The 27,999-nt window shown below is 54.7% G+C and overlaps 1 protein-coding gene and 1 pseudogene across 14 annotated transcripts; both read left to right on the top strand.

Moving 5' to 3' along the window:
- Positions 1 to 27,999, top strand: part of LOC119842653 — a 1,040,433-nt pseudogene that overhangs the window by 816,170 nt on the left and 196,264 nt on the right.
- Positions 65 to 22,040, top strand: MGAT1 (alpha-1,3-mannosyl-glycoprotein 2-beta-N-acetylglucosaminyltransferase). Of its 14 annotated transcripts, XM_043496890.1 has the most exons (5): positions 977 to 995; positions 1,596 to 2,236; positions 10,927 to 11,169; positions 11,570 to 11,648; positions 18,536 to 22,040. In XM_043496890.1, exon 5 carries the CDS (start codon positions 18,607 to 18,609, stop codon positions 19,966 to 19,968), a length of 1,362 nt encoding a protein of 453 aa, XP_043352825.1. In that variant the 5' UTR covers positions 977 to 995; positions 1,596 to 2,236; positions 10,927 to 11,169; positions 11,570 to 11,648; positions 18,536 to 18,606; the 3' UTR covers positions 19,969 to 22,040. The 14 variants fall into 14 exon arrangements, with proteins under 14 accessions (XP_038228504.1, XP_038228499.1, XP_038228505.1 ...); XM_038372576.2 differs by lacking the exons at positions 977 to 995; positions 11,570 to 11,648 and adding an exon at positions 65 to 397 and having other exon boundaries at positions 10,927 to 11,039; XM_038372571.2 differs by lacking the exons at positions 977 to 995; positions 11,570 to 11,648 and adding an exon at positions 209 to 397.

Raw genomic sequence — 27,999 nt, 5'->3', positions numbered from 1 at the left:
CAGACCCCTCTCTCAATGGGGAGTTGGGCGCGTCCATTCCTGGTGGAACCGAATGGTTTGCTCCGCAGGAAACCCAGATCCTGCCGCGCCGCCAGGATCGAGCCCGTGAGGGTGGGCGGAGGGGGCGGAGTTCCGCATGTGGGCGTGTCCAGCGTTCCAGCGGGCTGCAATGAGCTATTAGAGAGGAGGGGGGGCGGAGTTTCTTACTGGGGGCGCGGCCCGAGGACAATTCGGAAAGGGGCCGGACTTCCGGCCGCGCGAGGGGAAAGGAACGGGGCGTGGTCAGCCTAAAACGTGGGGGCGGGCCCAGCGGTTGCTATGGGTTCGCTTCCGGCGCTGGCAGGCGGAAGTGGCTGGAACCTGGTGGCTGATGCTGCTGTTGCTGAGGCGGCTCTGGGTTAGTGGGGACGGGACGGGACGGGGGGGTGGGAGACAGGAGGCAGGAGCCTCCTGTCCCCCCCATATCTCTAGGCGAGGAGGAGTAAGGAGCTGCCCCGCATATGTCCAGGTGGGGGGGGAAGGAGCTGCCCCCCATATGTCCAGGTGAGGGGGGGGGAGAAGGAGCTGCCCCCATATCCTCAGGAGGTGGGGGAGGAGCTGGCCCCATATATCTTCAGGTGGGGGGGGGAAGGAACTGCCCCTCCCCCCTATTCTGGGCAGAGGGCGCAGAGCTGGAAAGGAGTCTAGGAGCTGTGCAGAGGGGTAATCTGAGGAGACTGTCCTAGGAGGGAAAAGAGAGGCAGCTGTGCCCCTGCCCCCCCGGGTGCAGATGGACTGGGGAAATCAAGGATGAATAAATATACTGCTAATGTGGAGGAAAGAGAGAGGTTTCCAATGGGGCGAAGGTGCCATCGGGCTGGAGCTCTGTATTAGGGTGACTGTCCCATGGGATTGGAGGGGTTGTTGGGGTGAATGTCCTTTGGGAGCAGAGTGAGGCAAAAGATTCTGCAGGGTGGACAGGGCAGAGTGAATGTACCATGGGGCATGTACAGGAGGTGAGACCACATGGAAATCCCACAGGAACAGTGGGCAAGCGGTGTATTGGGTGGATGGGAGGAGAGCGGGGGACATTGGTCAGATATAGTATAGGAGGGTAGGTGGAGGCAGCATATCATGGGAGCAGTGTGTGGGGGACCTTTGGGGAGGGGCATATTGGGCAAACATCACAAGAGAGGAAGTGAAGATATTGAGAAGACATGATTGAGGCACAGTTGGGGAGGCATTATTGAGTGGATATACCACAAGAGAGGAAATGGAGCTATCCATAGGAGCAGAGTGTGCATGGGATAATAGGTGGCTATATTCCAGGAGAGGAGGAGGTTGATGTGACTGTAATAGGGTTGTAGGGCCCTGGGAGTGTGATGGATGCTGTTAACATTGGGATTACAGAGCAGGAAACTAACCTTGTCCTTAGAAGCAGGTTTTTGTGTGAGGGGGCAGAACTAGGAAAGCAGGGCTCAGTAGTACTCATCCTCTGTTACCCGTCCTGAGGAGTGGGGGAATAAAGGCAGTATGGAAACTGATCCTGTTGGCATTAATACTAAAGAGCGGGGGTGGAAGCCAGTGTCTAATACAGCTGTGTGTCTGTTACACAGAGCCAAGGGGGAATTGAAAGGAGACGAGGATGGCACGCCGTACCCACCTCCTGCATATGAGACTAGCTGGCTGGGATCTGGTGGACTTTAGGAGATGGGACGCCAGGGCTTTGGTTTGTCCCTGAAACTGGTGGTGTGCCAACTTGTTCCTGGGGCGTGAGAGCTCACCGGGAGACACGGATGAGCAGAGAGCCGTTGGACTGTAACAGCAATGAGGCAACGCAACCTGTGGGCTATCTGCAGCAGCGCTGATTGGGAGCGGTGAAAACCAGACTCCTGTGTATGCTGACACCCTCCTCCCCCAGAGACCTGAGGGCCTGTAATGGCTTGATTTCCTAGGAGTCTTGAAGGACACTTGAGGAGAGACGGGGAGTCATCTCAAGGATTGGAGAGACCAGTACAGAACTTGCCCGCTCCTTTCAGTGGGGGAAGCTTGGAGTGTGTTTATTAGTTTTGAACCGGGATAGGGGGAACTGCGTGGCCCATTCAGGAGGTGGAGAGGCTCTTTCCTGCTGTTCCTCCTGCATTGAGTCCTCGAGTGAGGTCCTGAAAGGGGGAGGGGGGAGCCCAGAGACCCCCCTCCCCCAGGAGAGAACCAGCGGCTAGGAGTCCACCAGCAACACTGAGCCGACACCAATCAGGTGAGATTATTTATGATGTGCCTTTCAAAATTGGTGGAGAAGCTAGGTTTTCCTGCTGTTCTTTCCATTGTCCTCTTGTTTCTGTTGCCTACTGGAAGATGGTTTTCTTCTTCCTTGAGTCCATCCTGCAGAGGAAGTGCCAGGGAAAAGAGAATGCATGTTGGAGGTAAAGAAATCAAATTGGATGGTTAATCGGTGGAACTCATTGGCGCCGGATTTTGAGGTAGTTCAGCATGAGGCCTATAGCTTGGTAAGCTAAAAGGCTGGGACTCTTCGGTGTATACATATAGCGTCTCTGGGCTAGGGCTACAACAGTGATGGTCCCTGCTGGGGTTCGAGGTGTAAGACGATCAATAGCTGGGGTTACCAACAAACTTCCTTCCTGCCATGGAATCACCATGTCTATATGTTGCCTTTGGAGCATCTGGTGCTGGCTGGCATGTGACAGTGGAACAGATGCTTCTGTTCCCTTAGTGATGGTCCCATTGAGGTGATAGAGGGGGGTTGGATGCTGGGAAGTGACTTACCCAAGTTCAGAAGGCCCCATATCCCATTCCCTGAGCCTTCCAATCCTCTTCGACCTGGGGTCTCTTGGAAGTAAAAATCCCTGTAATCCCATTCTCTGAGCCAGCCCCTCAGTGACATAGGGCTGGATTGAATTTGACCCTGCTGGAGTGTTTGTAATGAGCAGCGGTTGTGGGCTCCAGAGCTCTGGTACTAGTCCTGCTTACCATCCTTTTGTTGGTTCTGAGACAATGATCATTGGCAGGCAGGCTGGGGACTGATGGGTGTTTTACAGTTGATAGGACGCTGCGGTATACACATTCCTAGCTCTTCCCAATACCAGAAAAAAACAAGACATGTTTTTTTGTTTGTTCTGGAATGCAAACTTGAACCCAACCCATCTTCAGCGAGAGAGTGACAGCACTTTTCTGTGCAGTGCTTGTTGGCCAGCACCTAGATATTGCCTTTGCTCTTGGGTTCATCTCTATTCTATGCTCAATCCCTGCCCCGCATCCCCCCCTCTATCTGGCTCTGGGGCCCCAAGCTTTAACAGGGCCTGAAGATGCTCAGAGCAACTGAAAATGAAGTTGCTGTGCCCTGATATGGTGTGTTTTGAACTGAGGGACCTGTTTTCATTTACATCAATGCATTTCTTCAGAGTTGACACTGACATAAGCAGTAGTGTTCCCAGCACATTAGTAAGGGTTTGTCCACACTGGAGTCATAGGGTGTGGAGTGGACAGACTTGAGCGAGCCTTGCTCTAACTAATTCAGGTTCTGGAGTGATATAGCTGCAGCAGCATGGGCTAACTTCACAAGTGATTACCCAGGGTTCCAGATGGGCTTGTATAGTCAGTGCTGCCAATGCTTTATAGCTCTGGTACCTGAGTGTAGCTAAACTGAAGCGAGCCCAAGTACATCTACGTGAGCTGCAATCACACCCTGCGATTGCAGTGTAGACATACTGAGGCAGCTACCTAAGGTGTCTTACAAAAGGATGTGGACAGATCAGACAGCATAAAGTTAACCGGTGAGGGAAAAACAAGTTGGTTGAATTTCATTTTAAAGAAGGGGCAGGTCTAGACTGTTTGTAACTCAGGTGATTCTTTTGTGCCTCCCTGAAAATCCAGCCTCTCCACAGTTTCAACCAATTATAGGATTCTTTTCCACTTCCTGTATTTTTGTTCTGTGTTTGTTCAGCCCCATAGCACACTGGGGTCCTGATCCGTGACTGAGGCTCCTAGATACTATGGTAATAGAAATTACTACTACTAACAATTATTGTTTGTGTTGTTGTGAGCTGTTAAAGAGCTGCCATGCCACACCCCAGAGGTGGCTGCACTTCATCACTGGGTGAAATGTTTTGTGTATCAGTTACAGTACTTTGGGTTCTCTCGCTACTGAGCCCGATATAGCTGCTGAGCCAGCTCTGTCCTTTAGGGTGATGGGTCCTACATAAACACAAGTATGTTTATTTCTAGTAGGGTAGTGCCTGGAGGGCCCATTGTGCTGGGTTCTGCACATACACAGAGCATGAGCGTGAGCGCTCGAGAGGCTTATTGGGGAAACTGAGGCTTGGCAAGATGACGGGCCTTGCCCAAGCTCGGAGAGTCAGTGGCAGAACTGAGAATTGAACCCATGTCTCTGGAGTCCCAGCCCACAGCCTTAACCACACTGGCTCTTTTACGATGTTCGGTGTAATGGACTTGATTGCTCTCAACTGGGATATTTCTTGTGCTCTCTGAACACTTTGGCAGCTAGACGCTAAACACACTTAGCATATCACGACCTCAACAAGGACAATTAGCTTAAATTATTATCTCAAAAGGCTTGAGTGAGTTCATATCCCTCCATCTGTTGTTTAAAAGGGAGACACTTTCAGCTGAGGTTGGATAATAAATGGAGGCAGTGAGATGGGGTGGGGGAGGCTCTCCCAGATGATGGGAACTGTAGAGGGGAAGGTTCTTGTGTCCTCAGTGGGGCGATCGTGGGAAAGGGCAAGGAGGAGATGGATGCTAGCCGAAGGGAGTAAAGAGACTAGATTTGCTGGTACTCTCCTTCCCCCCCCCCCCCGGGTGGTCTAGCTCTGGCTCCCCTCACACACACAGCTCTACTGGGGCCTCTCAATCCTGACACTCAGCCCCCCCCCTCCCCCCGCTATTCCAGCACTGGGCTACCCTCTCCAGTCCAAATCCATTGTGGTGCTGTACTCGGGGGGGGGGGGGTGAATCTGAATTGGATCTTGACATGGATGGGAAGCCAGGGCAGGGTTGATGTGAGATGCACGGCCAGTCTGCAGTTCCTGGTCCTATGTGCAATTGTAGTGGAAACTCGTTTTTTGTGGCAGAGCTGCGGGGAGGGCAGCCAACGGCTGGGATAGCAGGGAGCTGCAATCAGGATTGAGGGGTATCAGTAGAATTGTGTGTGGGAGAGCCCAAGGCTGGGTTACTCCAGAATTGGAGATGTTCTCAGCCCCCAACCCAGTGATGGTGCTGCTCTCTAAACTAGAGATGGCTGCATTTCAGAGGTGGCGTGGGTGAGAGAAGCTAGTGTGTTAGAGCAGTGGGTTCTGGGAGGGGAGTGGGGTCTAGTGGCTAGTGTGAGGGGCAGGAGTCGGGATTTGGCATTTAGACCTATGTTCCTAAACCTGTCAGTCTCCCTATGTGACTGTGGCCAAGTCACTGAATCTCTGTGCCTCGGTTTCCCCCTCCATACAATGCATGGTAGTGCAATGTGCCTGCCTTAGTAAAGTGCTTTGAGATCAAGGGATGAAAAGTGTGATAGGTGCTTATTATGTCTGATTGCTCTGTCTGATTACACAGTACTATCATCACTAGGGGCCAGACAGCAGCTGCCCTTCCCCGGCTCCTGAGATTGGGGGGCTGAGCTGATGGCAAACTCACCCGCATCTCTTTTCTTGTTTGAAACCGATTAGTGACATAATCAGCTCTGGAAGTGGCTTTTGTCTGCATGCCATGTGGCTGATCCTTGGTTAGCAGCCCTGGCAGGAAACTTGACATAGGCTGGCACCTGTCTATCTTGATGTGATCAGCTGGCCACTCTTACTTGGGTGTGTAGACCAGTTCACACCCCGATGCTGCTGGCATAACCAGGTAGGCTGGTTCTCCTTCCTCCGCGCTCTGTATCACATCCAAGAGTGCATCACTCCATGCGGGGCTGAAGCACTGTGGGATAGCTGGCTGGATTTTCCCAGGATGCACCAGTACAGAGCCAGACAATTCCCTGCCAAACCCAGATGTGTGCCTGGTTAGGCTGTAATATGGTCTTCTGTGGCTAGGTCCCAAGGTTGCATGAGGGGGATTCCAGCCTCTCACATACACTGGTCAGAAGATAGGATCTACCAACCTCTTGGGAGATGCTTTTGCTGCTGGATCCCTTGTCTCCCCACTGACCTGGGCTGGGGGTGTATCTCTGTCACTGGGCTCCTCAGGAAGACAGACAGCGGGCGGCAGGGAAGGTGCTTGGTTATCGGGTTCCCCTGGGCAGCCACAGAAGAGATTTCTCTCCCTGGATTGCCCTGGCCTCTCTGAGCCTTGCCCCTGCCAATATGCCAGACCTCAGTGCCCTTTTAGAGGCAGATGAGGGTGTTGAATCTTCGTAAGCCATTTGCCTCTGACCACCTCTCCCCATTTCGTATGCGATGGACCCCTGTCTGCTCTGAATTAGATTGAGACCCACCAATTCACTTCACACAGGGTAGACTGGATGAAAATGACTTTGTTACTGCTGATCTGTGGCTAGATTGGAACTGGCACGCCCTAGGGGGAGGACCTCTGAGCCAGCCAGTCCTGCCCTACCTTGGTTTGGAATTGTATCACAGCTAGTGCCCCCTAGTGGAGAAGGGTCCCATGTCCCAGGCCCCAGATGCTTGAGTCAGCCATTCCCCCTGCCTTGGGGCTGGATCAGAGCCAACATCCTCTAGAGAGGAAAGGCCCTGTATCCCATCCCTGCCTCCCTGAGCCAACCCTGGGGCCGGATTGGAGCTGGGACCTCAGAGGGGCAATGCCCCGTATCCTGTTCCCTGAGTTAGCCAATCCCCACGATTCTTCCCCTTCTCTCTGTGAGTATTGGCTGCAGTTTGGCAACAGGCGGGACCCAGCTGGAACCGATCAGGGCCATCTGCATGCTTGAAGTGTGTGTGAGTGGAGTTGTTTTCACTGCCCTCCACCAGGATTAGCCCTACCCTGGTGTAAGATCAGAAGCTGGGCTCCTGATTGTGTTTGTCTTGCCCAGAAGATTATTCTCATTAGGGACTGACCTAGATTCGGACAAACGTAATGGAGAGGAGAGGCCGGCAGAAGTTCAGGCCTCCAGCCTGTCATGTGTGCAGGGCTGGGGTGCAGTGACATCCCATCCCTCCTGTGGGGACCCTGTGTCTGTCACTGTCAACCACTGGGGCGTTAATATCTTATGCCAGCTGTTGAGGCTTCCCCTTAACTTAATTGGGAGATGCTGGGCTGGGCAACTCCTGCCCATCTGTGTTCTTGAGTGTCACCACTCCCCTTCCTCCAGGAGTACTTAATGATTTTATTAGATGGGGAAACTGAGGCACAGATTTGAGAAGTGACCGGTCCAGGATTCCAGTGCATGAATGGCAGAGCCACAAATACAGCCTGGGCGGCCTGACTCCCAGCCCTCTGCTCTAACCACTAGACCCAACTCCCTTTCCAGAACTGGGACTAGAACCCCGGAGTCCTGTGTCCTGCTCTGACCGCTAGACTCCCCACCCAGAGCTGGCAGCAGATCCAGGGGTGCTGATCCCCTAAACTGGCCTCTCCTATGCTAGAAGTGGGGGGCTGAGGGTGGGGGATCAGCATGTAAGTGGTCTGGATGGGTTGCTAAGTTATTGTGGGGGCTGGGGGAGATGCAGGAGCAACTGGCCTTGGTTTTAACCCTTAGTGACCCGACCCAATGCACTTAGCACCCTGAATGTTATTGCTGGCCCTTGCAATGTCTTTCCCTTCCCGGAACCCCGCCCCATCCCTTTGCGTTGCTGACCTGATTGGCGCACAGGAGACACCTTCCCCTTATCCTGGGATCTGCTGTGCTGGCTGGTTTCCTGTTTGCCTCCTGGGCACCCCCTGCACCCCTCCCCCTTTCACAGAGAACCCCCTGCCACCCTCTACTGCTCCGTGATGGCTGCCAGCTGGTTCCCATTAGAGAGCAGGCAGCAGAGGAAGGGGGGACAGGCTGTTCCTCACGTCTCCCTGTGTTTGCGTCTGGCTCTGATCTACCTTTGGAAGTGAACTAAATCTGTAGACGGCAGGACTCTGAGCCCTCCCTGCAGCGGACTAGGTCCCCATGCACAAACCACCATCCCAATGGGGTTTGCTCTATAGGTGCCCCCCACTGGAGGTGGATAAGGGTGGTCAGGGAGGCCAAGGGCTAGAGGCTGCCAGCAAGCTACTGGGTGGAGGTCGAACCAGTCCTGTGTCCGTGTTCACTGCAGAGGTAATTCAGGGGGTCAATAACCGGGTGTGAGCAGCCCCACAATAAAGACCTACCCGGGTTACCGCTCTGATTCCTTCCCCGTGAATTGTGGGAGTACTTGTCTGCCCTTCTGGGCGCACAGGGGAATTGTGGGAAAGCATTGGAGGACTGTCGGCACTCGAATAGTTTAGCCTGTGTCCTCACTGCAAAGTCATCAGGCTGAGTGGAAATGGATTCTAAGCACTAACCCACACCCCCAGCCAGGCCCCGTTAGCACCACCACGTTCAGCTGAGAGGGTGTTGGGAGGGGGGATGGGGCAGCTCCTGGGTAGGAGCCTGGGCTAATTGCAGTGAAGAGAGACCCTGAAAGCATGAACCTCTTCTGCCTGAGCATGGAAGCAACAGCGGTGTCCTAAACCTCTATGTGGGCCTGCCACAAGAGGGGGTAGAGAGCCCGGCTCCGCCTGCCAGGGTTACCCCAACCCAGGGGCTAGTGGCTGTGAACGGAACCCGCTTCCAGTGAGGAATTGGACTGAGAACCTCCAGCTCGTTTCACGCATCCCCCTCTTCACGGGTACATGCTGGGAAGCGAAGAGCTGTGGCATAAACCCCGAGAGAGCTCCAGTGGAGGAGAGAGACGGCAACCCATATAGCGGGTGGAGGGTGTCCGTACCGCTTCATCCGTGTCTTGAGCTAGTCCTGACGCCAATGCTTAGGGCAGAGTGGAATCCGACTTGCTTTTTCATCCGCTGTGTTGGTGGGATCAGGCCTGCTGATCCAAACGATAAGGGCTTGTGTCTCTCTCTCCCCAATTTCCCTTTTTCACCCTGCTCCTGTAGCATTCCAATGCCCCACACCAGACCATAGCAACCACACAGCAAGATGGCACAGGGATTGCTCCATCTGCACTGAAACGCAGCCACCTGTGGACTAGGTGTAGCATAGGGGTTCTCAAACTGGGGGTTGGGACCCCTTAGGTGGTCATGAGATTATTACTGGGGGATTGCGAGCTGTCAACTTCCATCCCAAACCCCGCTTTGCCTCGAGCATTTATTATGGCGTTAAATATATAAAAGTGTTTTTAATTCATAAGGGGGTCACACTCAGAGGCTTGCTTTGTGAAAGGGGTCACCAGTACAAAAGTTTGAGAATCACTGGCGTAGCAGCTGCTGCTGTGTAGCCAGCCACACATGAGCAAAACAAGAGGACAGGAAGTGAAATCCCCAGTTGAACTAGTAAGGGGAGCTTTAGAGAGGCAGCCAGAGTTGAGATTCAGTTGGGGCGCTGGAGGAAACGGCTTAATTGTTGGGTGCTGTTGGCGAACGATCACAAGTGATCAGGGCCTGTTTGCACCATCTCATGTGAAAAGAGAGAGCCCCATTGCTGCACCACACTGGGTCTCTGCGGATGGCGCTGTCCAAGAGGGGAGGGGCGGTCCCTACTGAGACCCCACCCCCACCTCTCTAGGTGCCCTCTGCAGCCCCTAGATCTCCCATCCAAATGCTGGCCTGGCCTGGCCCTGTTTGCTTGAAATCTCCACTCTGAGGTGGAACAGCTATAAAAAAAAATGGGGCAGATACACCTCCAATTACCTACAGGGAGCATGTGTGTGTGAGATCAAGAAGGGTGTTGATGCAGCAGTTCCCTCTATCCATCTCCCCCTTTTTGTGACTGTAACTGTCTCCCCCTGGTTTTTTCCCTTGTACTGTAATGAGAGGGCATCCGTCTTGGCCTGGGAAGGCCCGGGGTTGTGGGCACTGCACAAATGGCTGCTGAGATCCCTGGCTGGTGTCTGAACCCCGCGCTGTAATTCCTCCAGACTCCTGGGGTGGGTGAGGTGAGGACACAGCAGCTTGAATTCCTGGCTGCTTTCAAAGGCTGAGGTGGGGTGGGGAATATTCTATTTAATTTCTTGTAAAGCCCATTTCCTGCCCCCCTCCCACCTCGAGCCAGCCATTTGCCCTCCAAGCTGGGGCTGGCTCCCCCAAAAGGGGAAAGGTCCCCTTCTGCAACCCCCATTGAACCTGTCCTTCGCCCTGGACTTGGATCAGAGCTGGTGGCCCCTAGAGGAGAAAGACCCCGTTTCCCCCCTGTTCCCCAACCTGGGGTCAGATTTGATTGGCTCCGTTTACCTCCTGAACCCCCCCATCTCTGTTTCTAAGGGGAGCAGCTGCCGAGGGAACAGTTAATGGTTAACTCTCCTCTATAAGCAAGCAAATGTGGCATTAGAGATTAACTCAGTGGGGCTGTCTGGTGTTCAGGCTAATCAGCTGCAGGAAAGGGCCGGCTCCCAAAGCTTCATCAACAAAGTTTGATCCTTGGCCTGTGACCCACTCTCCAATTTCTCACCCTCCCCCCGCTAGGCTCTGGGCCAGATTCTGCTTTGTTACCTTGCTGTGTAAATGTGGAGTTCCCCTGCTGCTCTCAAGTCAGGCTGGGGTCACTGAGAGCAGGATCCGGCCTGGATTCCATTGATGGAAGTGGGGTCGCTCCTGATTTACCCAGGGACAACATCAGAGATCAGGATCCGGCCCCCTTCACCTCTCTCTTCCTGTCCCTTATCCACAAAGATCCTGTAAGCCTTTGATTCTCCTGTTCACCTTTCTCCCAGGTCTGGGTGTGTGAGGGTTAAACTCTCCTTCCCTTTCAGACTTGGGAGGGGGGGCCCTGACTTCCTGATCGAGAGGGCCGCCCCATAGCAACCTCTGACCCTGCCTTCCTTCCTCCTCTCTTAGCCTACATGGGAGGGCCACGTTTCCTGGTACCGCTGAGGGGAGTGAAACCAGCTGAGCCAGCGAGAACTGTGCTGAAACTGCCGTGCGTTAAAACTTCAACAGGACACGGCTCGGTATGTTGCTGTCCCCTCTGCTCTGTACCTTTGCCCAGAGCGGATCTGTCTGCTGTTTCTCCCCCCATCCCACCCCTTCCTGCGGCTGGAAATCAGATACCAGCAGAGAGAGAGAGAAGCGATTAGAGAGGTGAGTTCATAATGCTGGACTTGGGTCGCTTGCCTTGTTGAACAGCGACTGATACAGAGAGAGGCAAGAGGTGGGGGCTAGCTCGAGAGGGGTCAGAGCCAGAATCTATAACAAGTGGGGTCCTCGAGCTGGACATGTGCACAGACAGAGGGGAGACTGTCTCCTGAGCTGCAGCCTTGAAGCCAGGTCTGACATTCAGCTGAGGACGGGGGGGGGGGGACGGTGAGTGTGAAATCGACACATCATCTGGAACCCAGAAACCCGCCTGCATTGTTATCCAGAGAGACAAGGAGTGTGGGAGAAAGCAGAACCCCTGTCCGAGAGCTCGCGGTGATGGTGAGGTATCGGCTACTCTGGAAGGAGGGGAACTTTTTATGGCTAAAACTTTTGCCCTTTCCAGGGAAGGGGAACAAAGAAACTTTTTAGAGGGATCTAAAGCACTCATGACCTTCTATAAGCTGTATGTAATCTGTGATCAGGTGAGTGAGACCACGGCTGCTTCTGTGTGATTGTGATCATGTCTAGGGTGGTACTTATTGACTATATTACAATGTTCCCTAGAGCCCCAGCTGAAATCAGGGCCCCATTGTGCCAGGCACTGTGCGCGCACGCACACAGAGAGACAGTCTCTGCCCTGGGGACTTTTCAGTCTAAATAAAGAAGGTGGGAGGGTGTGGGACAGAATTATTATATCTCCAATATGCTTTCCAGGAAGAAGGAATATTTAGTGTTAGTTTTCCCTCCTGTCTCCTTGGCCGGTGTTTCGTTCCCATCCCAGGAGGGTTGGACAGTGTGAGGAAAATGTTTCTAGTCTCTGGAAAGCAGCCCAGCAAGGCAGCTGTGTCTGGAGGCCCCGGTGACAATATGGTGGATCCGTGGATTTGTGTTATGTTGTGGTGCACCGTTCAAACAGCGTTCCTGAGTCTGTCTGGTTCTGTAAGATGCCCAACACGGTAGCTGTACTGAGTCCCAAGGCTACTGCACATACGGGCAGTGTTATATTCTGAGTCGGTTGCTGCCGTGTTATAAGTGGCTGTTTTGTACCGAGTGTCTGGGGAAGCTAAAGCAGTGGGGAGGTATTATCTGAATCCACTAGTGTTTGAGGGGTGTCAATCGCTGGGTGAAATTTGTGTTATGCGGGAAGTCAGATGAGATGATCAGAATGGACCCTTCTGGCCAAGGAAGAAGAGGGCTCCTTATCAGGGTTAATGCTGACTATACTAGCGCTACCAGTTGAAGGAAGCAGCACCAGCGGCAATGCAAGATCCCTCAAAAGGCCGGAGTCTCTGTAGTTCCTCTGGCTTTTTCCCAGCTCATCAGGTTTCTGATCTAGCTTGGGGGCTGGTTTCTAGGGGAGTTGGTTTCTGGGTGGGGCTGGTTTCCGATCTAGTTTGAAGCTCTGTTCTTGCTTCTTAAAATTTGTTACAAGCTGGGTGGGCAAACTCTGTCCTTATCCCAGTATGGATGTGGGGGTTGCTCTGTCTTGTGGGGAAATTACTTGTCAGTAGCCTAGCCTAGTATGGGGTGGAAGGTTGAACCCTGTAGATCTGGAGGATTTGAGGAATCTGGGGTGTCGGACAAAGGGGAATGCTCCAGAAGGGAGATGTCAAGAAACCGGCCTGGGTGCAGTTCCCAGCTCTGCCACAAGCTCCCCGTGTGACTGTGGACAAGTCACTGTGCCTCAGTTCCCCATCTGTAAAATGATGAGATAATCCTTCCTTTGTTCCTTGGGGCAGGGACCGTCTTGCTCTGTACGCACAGCCCCTAGCACAAGCGGGCCCCGAGCTCTGTGGGCGTCTCCACGCCCTGCCACAACACACCGGTTATTAATTTGTATCGTCTAAGAGTCCAGGCCCCTGTTGTGCACTACAGGCACTGTACAGACAGAACAGAAGGGCAGCCCCTGCCTCAAACAGCTGCAGTCTAAGGGTAAGACGAGACACCCGCTGGGTCCAGACAGCAGGAGATCATGACCATCAGCTATCTCAGAGGCCTCATGGCAAAGCCTGGATCCTGCAAGGTTGGACCTGTTTTGCCTCAGTCACCCACTCCCTTTTCTGCACTTGATTTGCATAAACTGCAATGGGGGAATATGTGTTGTTTTGACCCAGGACTAGTCAGTCAATGTGGCTTTGATTTCAACAAGCCCTTCCCAAGCGGTGTGGGCTGCCAGTGTTGGCAGCCCACCCTTGAGGATGCATTACCCCCTTAACCCTTTGAGTGCTGGGTGGGGAGGAGATGATGCCAGAGACACACCCATCCCTGCACCCTGTGCTGAGACCCCTCCTTGTTTCCCTCCATCCACCCTGGCTCCAGGTTACGTCTCCTGACCCAGTGCTTGCTCTTGCCCGCCGTGAGCAGGGTTCGGGACCTGGAAGGATAAGTGATTGGAAGTTGGTAACAGGAGGGGAAGGTTTCTGGCATTATGAGACAAATGGGGAGGGAATTTAGGGAGGGCTTTTGGCATTAGTGAAGACGGGGAATAGCAGGATTGGCTGTTGCTCTCTGGCTTTACTCCCTCCAGCCTGGGGGACTCCCAGATGTGGCACTTGTTGAACAGTGGAGGCAGCTGGAGGGGAAGTGAGAGAACCCACAAGAAAACCAATGAGGTTTTCCTGTCCTGGGGCTGCCCTTCTCAAACACCTTGGCTTCCACTGACACTTAGAACTGAGACTCCAGCCTTCCAGGATTGCCACATATCCCCTGGTGCTTTCCTCTGGAGTTGGAGCCTAAATCCCAGAGCCCTGGCCAAATCCCAGCTGGGGGGAGGTGTTCCTTGATTCTGAAACTGTGCCCCCTTGCAGCCCACCACTCTGCTGGTTTCCCTTCCCCTCATGTCCTAAGCTAGAGAATGGTGTCCTATTGCAGCTGTGTTCCTCCCCAGAGGCAGCTGCATTTCAGTGGGCAACTGATCTGATTCTTCTCTGTGGCTTGTAAAAGCTGGCATGCTCTGAGATGGCTGGCAGGGCTCTTCACACAAGAGGCCTGCACTGAAAGAGAGGGCGGGAGCCAGACAGTGGGGTGGAGGAGGAGAAAGACAGCCAACCCAGCCATCTGCATATCAGCCGCCTCTTCAACCTATTGCCTCTGGCCTGTGGTCAGACTCGTTTGGTCACAGCCCTTAAGCCTCTTAAGTCACCTCTTGATAAGTGCTTTGAAACTGGCTTCCCTAGCCAGGTAAGCATTTGATTGTGGTGAGCTGGGTGAGAGGTCACAAGAAGTGGAGGAGATTGGACCTACCGGGCAGGGGATCTGCTGCTGCTGGGTGGCTGGAGAAGACTTCTCTGAGCTCTGGGGTTATCTCTCCCTTGCCCTGGCGGAGAGCGGCCCCTGTGTTGACCACAAGCTACCTACGTCCCAGCTCTCAAATGTAAACAGAGTGGTAGGTGGCTGGAGTAGATGGGACTGGCTGCAGACAGGTAGGATCTCTGGCTGCGCCAGTGTTGGCACGGGGGGTGGCAGAGTGGGATGGGCTCAGCCTCGTGTGGAGCTGCCAGTGGGATGTCTCCTGTAGCCAGAGAAGTGGTTAAAAGGTTAAGCCAAGCAGGGCCTTGGCCGAGAGGCCCATCGCTGCCTCTTGAGGTTGTGAAATCACAGTGGGAGTGACCGAGAAGTCAGGACGGGTACCCACAATGCACAGCTCTCCCTTCCCCTGGCTCTGCTCCTAACCCAATCCCCGAGCCGTGGGCCGTTCTGCTGAGGTTTTTCCACTTGTTGCCAAATTCCTGACATGACTTTTTAGCTCTTTAACAAACGAGCCTCAATCCCCGCAAAGCCATTAACCGGGCCTGGGGTTGGGTGACAAGACCTGGGGCCAGCCTTGCATAGCCGGCTCCTTTGCCCCACAGCCTGACCAGAGGGGGCACTCTGCTGCTGCCGTGGGGGAGCTGCCCTGGTTTTTTCCTCAGCAACCTGGGGGGAAGAGGTTGGGCTCTGAGATGTCCACCCTAACCAGGCTCTGTCCCCTCTCACTCTGGCTTTAGAGGGGCCATTCCTCCTCAGCCTGACCGTAGAGGGTGCTGTGTTGCCTCTGGGGTGGGGTGGGGTGGGGAGCTATTCTGCCTAACCTGGAACATGATCCATCCCCTTAGCCAGGCCATAGGGCGCGCTGTGCTGTCCGCTCTCATTGGGTCCGAGTACCTCCCTCATTCTGGCACTAGGGGGCGCTGTGCCTAACCTGGGATGCATCCGCCACCCTCTGGGCCCGCCCTAGGGGGCGCTGTGCTGCTGTCCCTAGCCTGGCACATGCTCCCTGTCACTAGGGGCTGCTTGGCCTGGATCATCCACCTCCTGTGGAGAGGCTGTGTGCGTAGTTGGGCTCTTTAACTCCATGGCTGGCACATTAGCAACCGAAGGGCCCAGTGTACAAGGACCTTGTCCCCCTTCTGCTTCCGCCTCCTGCGTTCCCTGGGGGTGGGATTTAGCCCTCCGCTCCCTGCTGCTAGCTAGGAGCCAGAATAGCGCCCCGCTTGCTCTCTCCTGCACCTGTGCTGGCCTGATGGGAGGAGAAGTTTCGGGCTGTCCCAAAACTCATCAGCTCTGTCTGTGAGACACGCTGGGAGCAGTAGCGTGCAGAGTAAGGGGAGGCTGGTTTTCTCGCCCTTCCACAGATCTGCTTTCCCCACTTCCCTTACTGCCCTGCAACATCCTGGGCTTAACCGTCCAGGGAAGGAGCCCAAGCTGCTGGGCTGTCTGAAAGATCCCGGAGCATTTAGAAAGACTTTTCTCTGCGCTGTCAGCAGCTCCCAAACACGCCGGCTCAATCCTCCGTGCCCTGGCGAGCCAGGTGGAAAAAATGCAACTTGCTGCTCCAGCTCGCGTCTCTGAGCCCAGACGTTGCTTTAGAACAACGGTTAGCTTGTCTGAGAGGGACGTGGGGACATCTGATGTGCTGGAGCAGGCCTCTCGAGTGTGAGGCCGCCCATCAGACCAGTGGGCCCTCTTGCCCCCCACTGAAATCCTCAGTGGGGCCCATGGGCCCTCTTGCCCCCCACTGAAATCCTCAGTGGGGCCCATGGGCCCTCTTGCCCCCCACTGAAATCCTCAGTGGGGCCCATGGGCCCTCTTGCCCCCCACTGAAATCCTCAGTGGGGCCCATCCATCCTAGTGTCTTCTCCATGAACCTCATCCCTGTGCTAGATCAGACCCCAGGGCTGGAGATGCTTCAAACCAGGACTGGGTGGAGCCTGGGATTTTCTGTTCTTCAACCCCCCCCCCCCCCCCGAAATGTACCCAGCTGACCTCACCCTATGCTTCAGCCCCCCAATCCGTTAAACCACTGGGATTCTGTGGGGCTCAGCATGGACACCAGCTGGCCTGGTCCACCCCTCCCCAAGGACCCAAGGTGTGTGCTCCAGTGAATCCAAATGATGGACAGGCTTAAGCGGCAGTGGTGTGAATCTCTGCCAGAGTCCTGCTGAGCAGACACAGATGGACACCCTGGTTCTTCCTCCCCAGCCCCCAGGGCCCGCCTTCCAGCTGGCCCCAGATCACAGCTGCCTGACTTTCCAGGCTTGCGACTGCCATCCCAAGTCAATACTGATCAGTGAGCTTGGCTGGTCAAACAAGCCTTGTGTGTCTTGCCCTTGCGCCCCGGGCTAGGAGTCAAGCAGTGCAGGGTTGGGCTGAGGTGCTTGTTTGGGTGGGAGACCTCTGAGGAAATATTCCCCCCCCCCACCTCCCTGGGGATGTGGCTCAACAGATGGTGCTGATCCCTCTGAGTCAGTGCTGATCCCAATGCGGCACTAGGGGTCACTGGGCTGCAAGGAGCTGGGTGGAGGTGCAAGTCAGTGCTGGCCGCAGTGCAGTGCTGGGGATGCTGTGCTGCAGGGAATGGGGTGGGGGCGCTGTCCCCTCGCAGTCAGCCCTGGCCCCAGAGTTCATTCCAGATGCAAAATTTAATGGGGATAATGTGTTTTCCTCCTTGCTCTCATTCTGAGCAACGGGATTCTCCTTCACTTCCTGTCCCAACCTGTTGCTGGGCAGCTGTTAAATGACTGCCCCACCCCAGAGGTGGCTGCATTTCGGCACTGGGGTGAACAGTCCGTGTGCGGCGTTGCTGCACGTCTGCTAAACTGCCCCGCCCCACCCCAGAGGAGAGGGATGGCTGCATACCCAAACAGTAGTATAGCCACATGCTGCCAAAACGGCCCTGGAGCAGGGAGTTGAGATGGGGACTCGAGGGCCTTACGGTCGCCGTCCCTGGCGTCCTCCCCACTTGGGTTTGCACCAGCCTGGGGGTATGTGAACATGGCTGAGCCCTGCCTGCAATTACACACACGCTTGCCGCCGTGTTAAATATAGGGCTGGGCTCTCGCCGGAGGGGATTAATGAGGCTCCTGATGCAGCCACTAAGCAAGGATGGGATTACGGGCTTAAGCCAGCGCTGTGCACAGCTACCGCCCGTGGGACCAGCAGGGTCCAAGCTGAGGTTCGTGCAGCAGCTCTTGGGGGAGGGAGGGGCCTGCCAGGGCATCTCTGCACACCAGCCACTGGGCGGGGAGGAGAGGGGAGCTCCGATCTAGTGTCAGGCTTTATCAGCCAGTATACTCAGCTTCCCCTCCCAATGGACCCTCCTCCCCAGACAAGGGGGGAGGATTATCCTTACTGCTCACACCTGGGGTTCCCAGTCCCTCCCCTCCATGTGACTCCCCCACTCCACCCAATCTGGGAGGGGGCATTTCTGCTGCTTGGCCTAAGGCCCCCCATCCCTGCCCTGGAGGAGAACCTATTCCTGGAGTCAGGACATGCAGGGAGGGCGTTGGCCTCTGCCCCCCCAGACAGCTGAGCCGATCATGAGTTAGCTCAGCTAAAGGATAATCAAGGGGCAGGGAAGATCTTTGGTGTAGGTAGTTGATGGGGCTGATGCCGAACGAGGGGAGAGAGGGGCCCGAGGGCATCCCTGGGAGGAATGGGGTGACCTGAAGAATGGGGCCATGTAGAGTAAACGTCAGTGAAAGTCCCGCGGGGAAGATGTATCCAGATGGGGAATCATTTCCCTGAGGGTTGGGCTGGGGGCCCCTTTGCTGGGGACTCTAAAACCAGGAATGGATAGAGCCCTGGAGAATAGGCTGTAGGGGCTGGGCCCTGATGGGGCGTCTCCATCTCACTAGGGGCTGGGCCCTGATGGGGCGTCTCCATGTCACTGGGAAGAGGCTGTAGGGGACACTCCCCAAGTGGTGCTGAACCTGATGGGCAGCTGCTGGAGCTGCTCCTCTGTCCTTACTGGCTGGAGGCCTGGAGGATAGTCTGCAGGGAGTAATCCAGCCCTGGGTCCCAGGTGGGGCTTGACCAGCAGCAATGGTGACCCATTGCTGAGATTCCCTAGTACTTCACTGACTCCTTGTCCCCCTTTCTGCCCCCACAGGTCCATGGCTATGGAGTGACGCCTGAGGGATCGAGAGCGCAAGCGAGCGGGGGGGCCTCTGCCTGTGAAGGATGCTGAAGAAGAGCAGCCTGGTCCTCTGGGGCGTGGTGCTGTTTGTGGCCTGGAACGCCCTGCTCCTTTTCTTCCTGTGGTCCCGGCCCCCGGCCTTCGATGACCATAGCCACTTGACCGAGGAGGTCATCCGGCTGGCCCAGGACGCTGAGCTGGAGCTGGAGCACCAGAAGGACCTGCTGCGGCAGATCCACCGGTACAGTGCCCTCTGGAGCAAGAAGAGGAAGAAGGTAGAGCAGGCGGGTCGGCTCCCACCACCCGCTGCCGCCTCCAATGCTGGGGCTTTGCCCGCCACGGAGGCCATCCCGCACCGGCCCCGGGCCTCCCCAGATGCGGTCCTGCCTGTGGTGGTGATTGCCTGTGACCGCAGCACGGTGCGCCGGTGCCTCGACAAGCTGCTGCACTACCGGCCGTCCCGGGAGCGCTTCCCCATCATTGTGAGCCAGGACTGCGGGCACGAGGAGACGGCGCGGGTCATCGCCTCCTATGGTGAGGCAGTGATGCACATCAAGCAGCCGGACCTGAGCGATATCTCGGTGCCCACGGACCACCGCAAGTTCCAGGGCTACTACAAGATCGCCCGGCATTACCGCTGGGCCCTGAGCCAGGTTTTCCGCACCTTCCAGTACCAGGCGGCCATTGTGGTAGAGGACGACCTGGAAGTGGCTCCAGATTTCTTCGAGTACTTCCAGGCAGCCTTCCCACTCCTGCTGGCCGACCCCAGCCTCTGGTGCATCTCGGCCTGGAATGATAACGGCAAGGAGCAGATGGTGGAGGCTGGCCAGCCGGAGTTGCTCTACCGTACGGACTTCTTCCCCGGCCTGGGTTGGCTTCTGCTGTCAGAGCTGTGGGACGAGCTGGAGCCCAAGTGGCCCAGGGCCTTCTGGGACGACTGGATGAGGCAGCCGGAGCAGCGGCGCAGCCGCTCCTGCATTAGGCCCGAGGTCTCCCGCACCATGACCTTTGGCCGCAAGGGCGTGAGCCATGGGCAGTTCTTCGACCAATACCTGAAGTTCATCAAGCTCAACGACCGCTTCGTGCCTTTCACCCAGCTGGACCTCTCCTACCTCAAGAAGGAGGAGTATGAGCGCTCATTCCTGCCCAAGGTCTACGGTGCCCCTGAGCTGCGGGTGGAGGAGCTGCAGGGCAACCAGCGCCGGGAACTGGGCACCGTCCGCGTGCAGTACAGCAGCCGCGACTCCTTCAAGGTCTTCGCCAAGGCCCTGGGTGTTATGGATGATCTCAAGTCGGGGGTGCCCCGCGCCGGCTACCGCGGCATCGTCAGCTTTCTCTACCGTGGCCGGCGGGTCTACCTGGCACCCCCTTCTGATTGGACGGGCTATGACCCCAGTTGGAGTTAGCACCGTCTCTCCCTGGACATTGACCCTTGAGCATGTTGGACCCATAAAGATCATGGAGCAGGTGGGCGGGGTGTGTGTCTGTGGGGTGGGGACTCAGACCTTGTATTTTTGTTTTCTGAGTGGCATTCGAGTGCATTCGGGGGAGGGGCGGGGTGTGTGTGTGTGTGTGTGTGTGTGTGTGTGTGTGTGTGTGTGCGCGCGCGCACTTAATACTGGGGTTGGGGGGCTGGATTATTGTGATGCCCCAATGTGGGGGGCAGGGAACTGGGATGGGGCATGCTGAGGTTTCCTCACTGCCCTTTCCCTCCATCCCCCCCAGTGCCTATCCCCTTTCTGACATTGTGATCTCCCCTCTACCGTGTCACTGGTGATTTCTCCATGGTGGGTGAGTGGGGTCAGAGCCAATGCTGAACCGAACTGACCGATCAGTGGCTACTTTCCCAGCCTCTGTGAGCTGCGGGGGAAGAACGGAGAGAGGATGGTGACCACGTCAGCCTGGGAGGGACTAATGGAGGTGCCAGGACCTGCTTAGGATCTTTGGCAGTTCCCACCTCTCCATCCTTAGTTGGGGGCAGAGTGGGAGGGGGCAGGGGTCACCTCTGGCTATAGCTGGGAGGGAGCGTTGGAGATGACGGGGTGCCCTTGATGGTCCTCAAGAGCCCATCATTAGCTGTAGGGGAGTTGGGCAGGGGCAGGGATCTTTATGTCCATGATGACCTTTTTGGTGTCTCCATGGGACCATCTCTAGCAAGGCTCGAGTATCAGAACTTTCTCGCCCTTTGACCTGCTCGGTGGTCTCCGAGCAGCCCTCTGGGTCTGGGAAGTGTGAGGAGTTGTCCTGGCTTCTCTCTATCCAGCAACATTACGTCCCCACAACATTCCTCTGCTTCCAGTGGGCATTCCACCACAGCGGTCCCTTCTCTTTGTCCTTCATTGCTTCTTTTCTACACTGTGCGCGGAGGAAGTTTGTTACGGAGCCGGGGCTCTGCAATCCGGCTTGTGTTACTCTCCCTGGTGAGGAAGGGAGAGACCCGAGCTTGCGGCCTGCCTTAATCCTCAGTGGGAGCCTCCATCTTTTCCCGGGTTGAAGTTTGATTCAAAGTTGGCTCAGTCCCTGCTGGATGGTGGCTGATTCCCCTGCTGCCATGGTCATGGTGGTCATAATTCCCCTGCTACATAGTTGATGTAGCAATGGGGAGAGACATGAGATATCACCATGGAGGAAAACCACAGGGGTGGTGGGACACAAGAGAAGGGGCTCTCTGACAATGAGCCCTGCCTTATCTATGGGGGTAGACCCCCTCTCCAGTCTCTTAAGAGGTGCTGCTGAGCTATTCAAGGGCCAGTTTGGGGCGGGAGAGTTACAGTTCAGATCTTATTTGGCCAAAATGTAGACCACACCAAAGGGTAACTTTTCCCCCACTGTATTATTTTGCTGTATTCTGTTTTTGTTTTAAATCCCCTTATCTTCCCCAGTCTGGGAGGTGAGCCAGGGGAGGAGGGAATCCAAACTGCCCATTGGCATTCTACATCACCCATGAAATTGCTTGGTGCCCTAGGGCAAGTTTGTCCAAGGATGAGTGGGAGCAGAAGCTTCCCTGCGATCCAGTCCCCGTTGGTGAGGTCAGGCAGAGAGGAGCTCCCATGTCAACAGCCAAGGAGGAGATGGTTGTTCCAAGAGTGAGTTAAAGGGTCTCCGAAGTGCCCCTTCCCTCCCAGCTCTGGAAAGCAATATCCAGAGCACTGGAGGCTTCCTCAGAGTAAGGGTGCTTCAGTGTGTGTGTAACTTTCCCCCCATCCTGGCCCAAGGAGGGGAGGAATCTATCTGAAGGAAGAATCTCTGGGAGAGGGAGGGCCATTTGTAGGCAGGAACTTCAGTGGGATCCAGACAGCTCTTTGAGGAGCCATCCAGGTTGGGTTGGATTCGATCCCTGCCATTCTCCTGGGCAGGAATTGGGAGCTGGGCAGGCTCTTCCATCACACCCTGCCTGTGGCAGAAGTCCAACCCTGTTCCGTTTGCTCTGGGCTGTGCCGCCCTCACCACATGTGGCTCCAAGGTAGGGCTTTCTGCCCCATGCTGCTAAGAGGCCTTAGACTCTGGTTGGCTTCAAGGTGAGGAAGACGATCCAGCGAAACGAAGCCCGACTACATTGTGGCTGATGGAGCTCTCCTTGGGAGCCCTCCCTGTTCCTGGCCGAAGCAGTGTGAGGTTCTGGTGGAGGGAGTTTTTCCTCTGTGGGTTTTCAAGAGAGGAGTAGATATGACCACCTGTGGTGCTCTTACCCTCTTGGAGAGGATCCCATCCTCTCTCCCCTACCCCAAACACTGAGGGTGCCTGGGAAGCCAGCTGCTCTGTTCGGCCTCGGATGGAGCGGGGTCTGCACTGAGGGGGAGTTGGAGCCCACCCTTTGTTCAAGGAGGTTGATTGAAACCAGTTTCCTTTCCCATAGTGGTTGCTCACTCTACCACGGGGGTTGGGATTAGTCCACGATTACCCTCTCTGCCTGCTGCCCCCTTCCCCGTGGAGGGAGGTGGTGAGAGGTAGAACCACATGCCTGGACCAGTCTTGAAGCCATTCCCAGGGGAAGGGGAGGAAGGAATTTTGAGTGGGGGGCTGGGGGGGGGGAGGGAGGGAGGGAGCGATGCTGTTTTTATGTCCAAACATCATTCTGCGAAAGCAAACTTTAAGGTGCAGAAACTATTTTCCAGAATAAAATAAAAGCCAGACCTTTTTCGGCTCGAGACGTCATTGCTCTCCACCCCCCTCACCTTGGATTGATCCTAGGGCAGCATTTACTTGGACCTAGTTTTGAATGGCCCAAGCAACAGCCCTTCTCTGGAAAGGACTGTCCCGTAGCACGCGCCTCTCCCTACTGTGGCGTGTTCTGAACACTCTCAACTCCAGCCACCCTCACTTCAGAGCCTTGGGGTGCGACTGGCTCCCTCTCCAACCCGCATCAGTTGGGGGAAGAACAGCAGAGCCATTAGCCTGCTGGTGTTTAAATGCAAAGATCAGGCATGGGGAGACCCGTTGAGGGAGAAGCTGAAATGAATCTTGTCCCAACAGGGACCAATGGCTCATTGGCACTAAGTCATTTGTCATGGGCTATTTGTTACCTTCGATTGATAAGTTGTCCCATGTGCAGCCATGGCAGAGTAGTGGGGTGGGTTCTCTGGCTCCCGTAATTACTCCAACATGCCAGAAGAAGGGAAGGGTATGTGACAATGTCCACATGTGATAGTCAATGGAGCCCAAACCCCTCATGCTTTACAAGGGGTCCAGTTGTGAAGTGAGATAGAGACCAAGACCTGTCATGTCTGAAGCAACCCCCTTATTTGGGGGAGCATGTGAAGCTCCTCTACTACAAAGGAGATCTGGGCCCTCTTGGGTGAGCTCCTGTCCTAAATGGCTTCCACTCTAAGCAGCCAATGGGTATGAGGGTAAACAGAGGCACGGTGGGGATGGGGGCGGAGAGTGGCATGCCTATGGTCACACACAGCAGGTCAATGGTGGACCAGAAGCCAGCACTGTTTTACCCACAGAACGTAGCTGCCTCTGATTGCTTCTGCTCCCTCTGGGGTCCTTCATAAAGGACCCACATTGGCAAGGTTATAACGGGGTTGATTCTACCAGAGATATCTGCAGCAGCCTCTCAATAATCAGGAGCCTGGGGCGTGCTCGCAGCCTTGGTGCTGGGCTGGGACAGGGTTCCATCCCGGTGGTTCTGCTGCATGGGCGAGACCAGGTTGGCCGGTCCTGTCTCCCTAGACGGGAGAAGAGGGCCACGCTGTCCTCTGGCCCTGCAGCTGGGTCCGGAGGGGAGGTGCAGAAAGTCCAAGGTCATGGCCACCCTATTGAGAGCCGGGATGAGAGGGAAATAGCTGTTCAGAAGTATTGAATCACGTCAATGGTAACCGTTTGGAATGGTCCTATCTCCAATCCGTAGTGGGCTTGTCTTCACTGCCGAGTTAACTCGTGCTTTGCTCCTAACTCAAGTCCCAGCCACATGAGCACAAGGGAGTTTTCGTCTCCATCTGGCTGGCCTGGAAGAAGGTGCCGGCAACAGCTACTGAGCCCAGCTCCTCAGCTGCTAACGTGACCGCTCCGTGAGGCTCGGTGGCTCACTCTGCCTAGCCTAGCTTGGGAACAGCTGCACTGCGAACTCGAGAGGCATTAACGCTGCTGGCAAGACCTAGCCAGAGACCATCAGCCCTCCAGACTTCTAACCTATCCATGGCAATTCTTACTCGTCCCAGGTAGGTAGGTGTCCAAGCCTCTTTCTCAGTGCAACTCCAGGCCAACCGTCACAAGCAATGTTTCAGTAGAGCCCCTTCCCTGTGTGTGAACATCTACGGAGGAACATCTGGAGATCTCTGAAGGGGCAGGTCCCACCCAGGATAGTCCTAACCTTACCACCAATTCCTCCATGGGGAGGTAGGGCTGAATGCCTCCTTGCCTTGGATTTTCAGAGCAGCGGGTGGGACCTGCTGTTCCTCTGTGGTAAAGACAAGTTGGGCTGGTCTCACAGTGGAGAGGTAGAGAAGGGAAGGATGTAAATGACCTTCAAAGAGCGGGTGAAGCAAGTCCTGGCTCAGTGAGTGGCATCTCTTCAGTTCCTACCTGGGGGCTGATGAAACATTCCTAAGCTTGAGGATGGGGGGCAGGAAACAGAGTGAAAGTGAAGTGAAGCGGCCAATGTGGCAGAATAAGGAGTGGAAATAACCCCCAGCAGGGCTGCTTTCTAGCCCCCTGCTGTAACTCACTAGGCCCCACTCCCCTCCCAGAGCTGGGGTTAGAACCCAGGAGTCCTGACCCCCAGTCTCCCCTGCTCTAACCACTAGACTCCCCTCCCCTCCCCGAGCTGGAATCCAGGAGTCCTGACTCCCAGAGCCTTCTGGTTCTAACCCACTAGACACCCCTCCCAGAGGCATGGCTAGAACCCCAGAGTCCTGGTTCCCAGGCCCCCCTAGAATCCTCCCCTTATGAGGACACAGGTTTCATCCCAGTCTCCAGGGGGGAAATGTTTGCATCAGCCCCTTGTTATAATACTGGCAGCATGACAAGCTTCTAGCAAATCCAACAGTCATTTTTACTGACTGTTCCCTGAAATGGGGCAACTACGAGGAGCACAGGCAATGCATGGCCAACGGGAATACGTTCTTGAGACAGACGAGAGTTGGTTATTGTTTGTGTTGAGTAGTGCCTGGGAACCTCTCTCCTGTATCGGGACTCTGCAGTGCTAGGTGCAAACACAAAGCAAAGGAATGCTCCCTGATCCAGGAACTGATTCCCCTTCCCGCCCTCGGCCCCTCCCGCATAGAATCCTTGAAGGGCTTACAACAAATTGTATTGTTGCCGTTTATCTCGTAAATTAGGCCAACGTTCCCAGATGTAACCCCTGCCCCCTCCCTGTATCCCTGATGTTAGGACTACTTGTTTTACAGTAGTACATGGAGTCTCCAACTGAGATCAGGGCCCCATTGTGCTGGGTGCTGCACAGACACACAGGAAGAGACAGTCCCTGCCCCCAAACCAGGCCAGCCAGCCAAAGGAAGGGTGGTTGTTGTCGCATGTTTGCTGATGAGGGACCTGATGTACAGAAAGATGGAACCAGAAGCTGAATCCAGCTCTCCTGAGCCCCTGCCTAGGGCCTGGCTGCCTCATTTCTTCCCCCTTCTTGTGCTGGTTCCAGGGCCAATGCCCCAGGGGCAGTGGAATGCCATGGGACTTGGCAAGTCTGGCCTTGTGCTCCCCTCTCCTATGGCTCCGCAGGGCAGGAGCCACCCAGGGCCATGGGCAGCAGGCACAAGGAGGGGTGAGAGCAGGGCCCTGGGAGATCTTTAACCCTCATGTTTCAAGGGCGCAGCCTGAGCTGGGAGCTGGGGTTCCACCCCAAGAACAGAGGGGAGAATCTCGCACCCTTGGAGCATTAGAGGCAGAGGCCAGCCTTGGAGGAAGGATCGATCCTGTCTGTGACACAAGAGGTAGTCGCTGTGGGTGGAAGGAAACAGAGGTGTCATTGCTGGAGGGGAGCAGGGGTGACACTGTAATGGGGGAGCCCCTAACTCCAATGAGGTGCAATCCCACCTAGCCTCTGGCACCCTCAGCCCCCTGGTGACAAGTGTCTCCAGATCTGCTTCCTGCCCCAGTGGCTATACTCTCCCATGTCCATTGAAGAACAAGAGAATCAGTCTATATTTATAAAAGAAAAGGAGTACTTGTGGCACCTTAGAGACTAACAAATTTATTAGAGCATAAGCTTTCGTGAGCTACAGCTCACTTAAAGCTTATGCTTTAATAAATTTGTTAATCTCTAAGATGCCACAAGTACTCCTTTTCTTTTTGCGAATACAGATTAACACGGCTGCTACTCTGAAACCAGTCTATATACAGTATAGCAGCCCCCCAGGCCATGCAAAGTCAGTCCATATAAAGTAGGGCCGTCAATTAATACCAGTTAACTCAAGCGATTAATTTGTTTTGCATTAGCTCAATTAAAAAATGAATTACAATTAATCAGTTTTAATCACACTGTTAAACAATAATAGCAATAATACCAATTGAAATGTATTATAAATATTTTTGGGTGTTTTTTTACATTTTCAAATATATTCATTTCAATTGCAACACAGCATACAAAGTGCACAGTGCTCACTTTATATGATTACAAATATTTGCACGGTAGAAAAGGTAAACAACAGAAATAGTATGTTGCGATTCACCTCGTGCAACCACTGTTGTGCGAGCTCTTTATCGTGAAAGTGCAATTTACAAATGTAGATTTTTCACATAATTGCACTCAAAAACAAAATCATGTAAAACTTTAGCGCCTACAAGTCCACTCAGTCCTACTTCTTGTTCAGCCAATCGCTAAGACAAACAAGTTTGTTTATATTTACGGGAGATAATGCTGCCCGCTTCTTGTTTACAATGTCACCTGAAAGTGAGAACAGGTGTTCGCATGGAACTTTTGTAGCTGGCATTGCAAGGTTTACATTTACATGCCAGATGCACTAAACATTTGTTTGCCCCTTCATGCTTCGACTTGTAGATTGCTTATCTTATTTTACAGTGAAAATATCTGTAATAAAATATAATCATATAAAGTGAGCACTGTGCACTTTGTAGTCTGCGTTGTAATTGAAATCGATATATTTGAAAATGTAGGAAAAACACCCAAAAAATATTTATAACACATTTCCATTGGTACTCTACAATTGTTTAACAGGGCGATTAAAACTGTGATGAATTTTTTAAATCTCGCGATTAATCACGATTATTTCTTTAATCGCTTGACAGCCCCAATATAAAGCATAGCAGCCCTCTGCCACTGAGTCAGTCCATATGAAACCTCCAACTTCCCAGTCCTTAGGTTCTGCTGCCACCTTGTGGCCATTCCCTGTCATTCTAGGACCCCAAGTCCCCATTTGTCTTTTCTCTTCCATTCTCCCTCTGCCCCCATCACAACAGTTTGAAACATAGGCAGCAGGTGAACACCCCTGCCCCCCCTTCAGGGAGGCTTGCCCGCCAGTCCCAGCCCTTCCACCTTCCCTGGGCGAGCAGCTGGGGTGCCCGAGATTAGCCCCTGCCCCGTTTCCCTGCCCCCCAGGGCGTGCTGCCCAGGGCAGGTGGAGGGTCCGGGGCTCCCCTCAGTGGCCGAGGCTTCCTGGGCGGCTCTTACTACAGCCCAGCTCTCTGGTTTGGTTTATACGTGGGACCTGGAGGGGGGAGGAGGAGGAGCAGGGGCAGGACCTTGTGGTGGGGGGGGGCATAAGGCCCACCTCAGCCCAGCCCAAGGGGAACTGGCTGGCACCACACCTGAGCCTGGTCCAAATGCTGTCCCGGAGTCATTCAACCCAGGACCGGGACTTGAACTCTGCCTTTCAGGACTGTCCTTCACCCAATTCGGGATGGACGGTCACGCTAATGGCAGGTTCCTTATCTTAGGGGTGAGGGAAGGGTAAGTGGAGTCTCCATCAGAGCGGCCCAGGGGAGGCGTATGCATGTGCGCTGCAGGACGACTTTTCAAT

This window comes from Dermochelys coriacea, chromosome 14 (genome assembly GCF_009764565.3).
Source record: "Dermochelys coriacea isolate rDerCor1 chromosome 14, rDerCor1.pri.v4, whole genome shotgun sequence".
Classification (NCBI taxonomy): Eukaryota; Metazoa; Chordata; order Testudines; family Dermochelyidae; genus Dermochelys; species Dermochelys coriacea.
The sequence above is the reverse complement of the archived record's forward strand: the minus strand, read 5'-3'. Positions and strand labels throughout refer to the sequence as shown.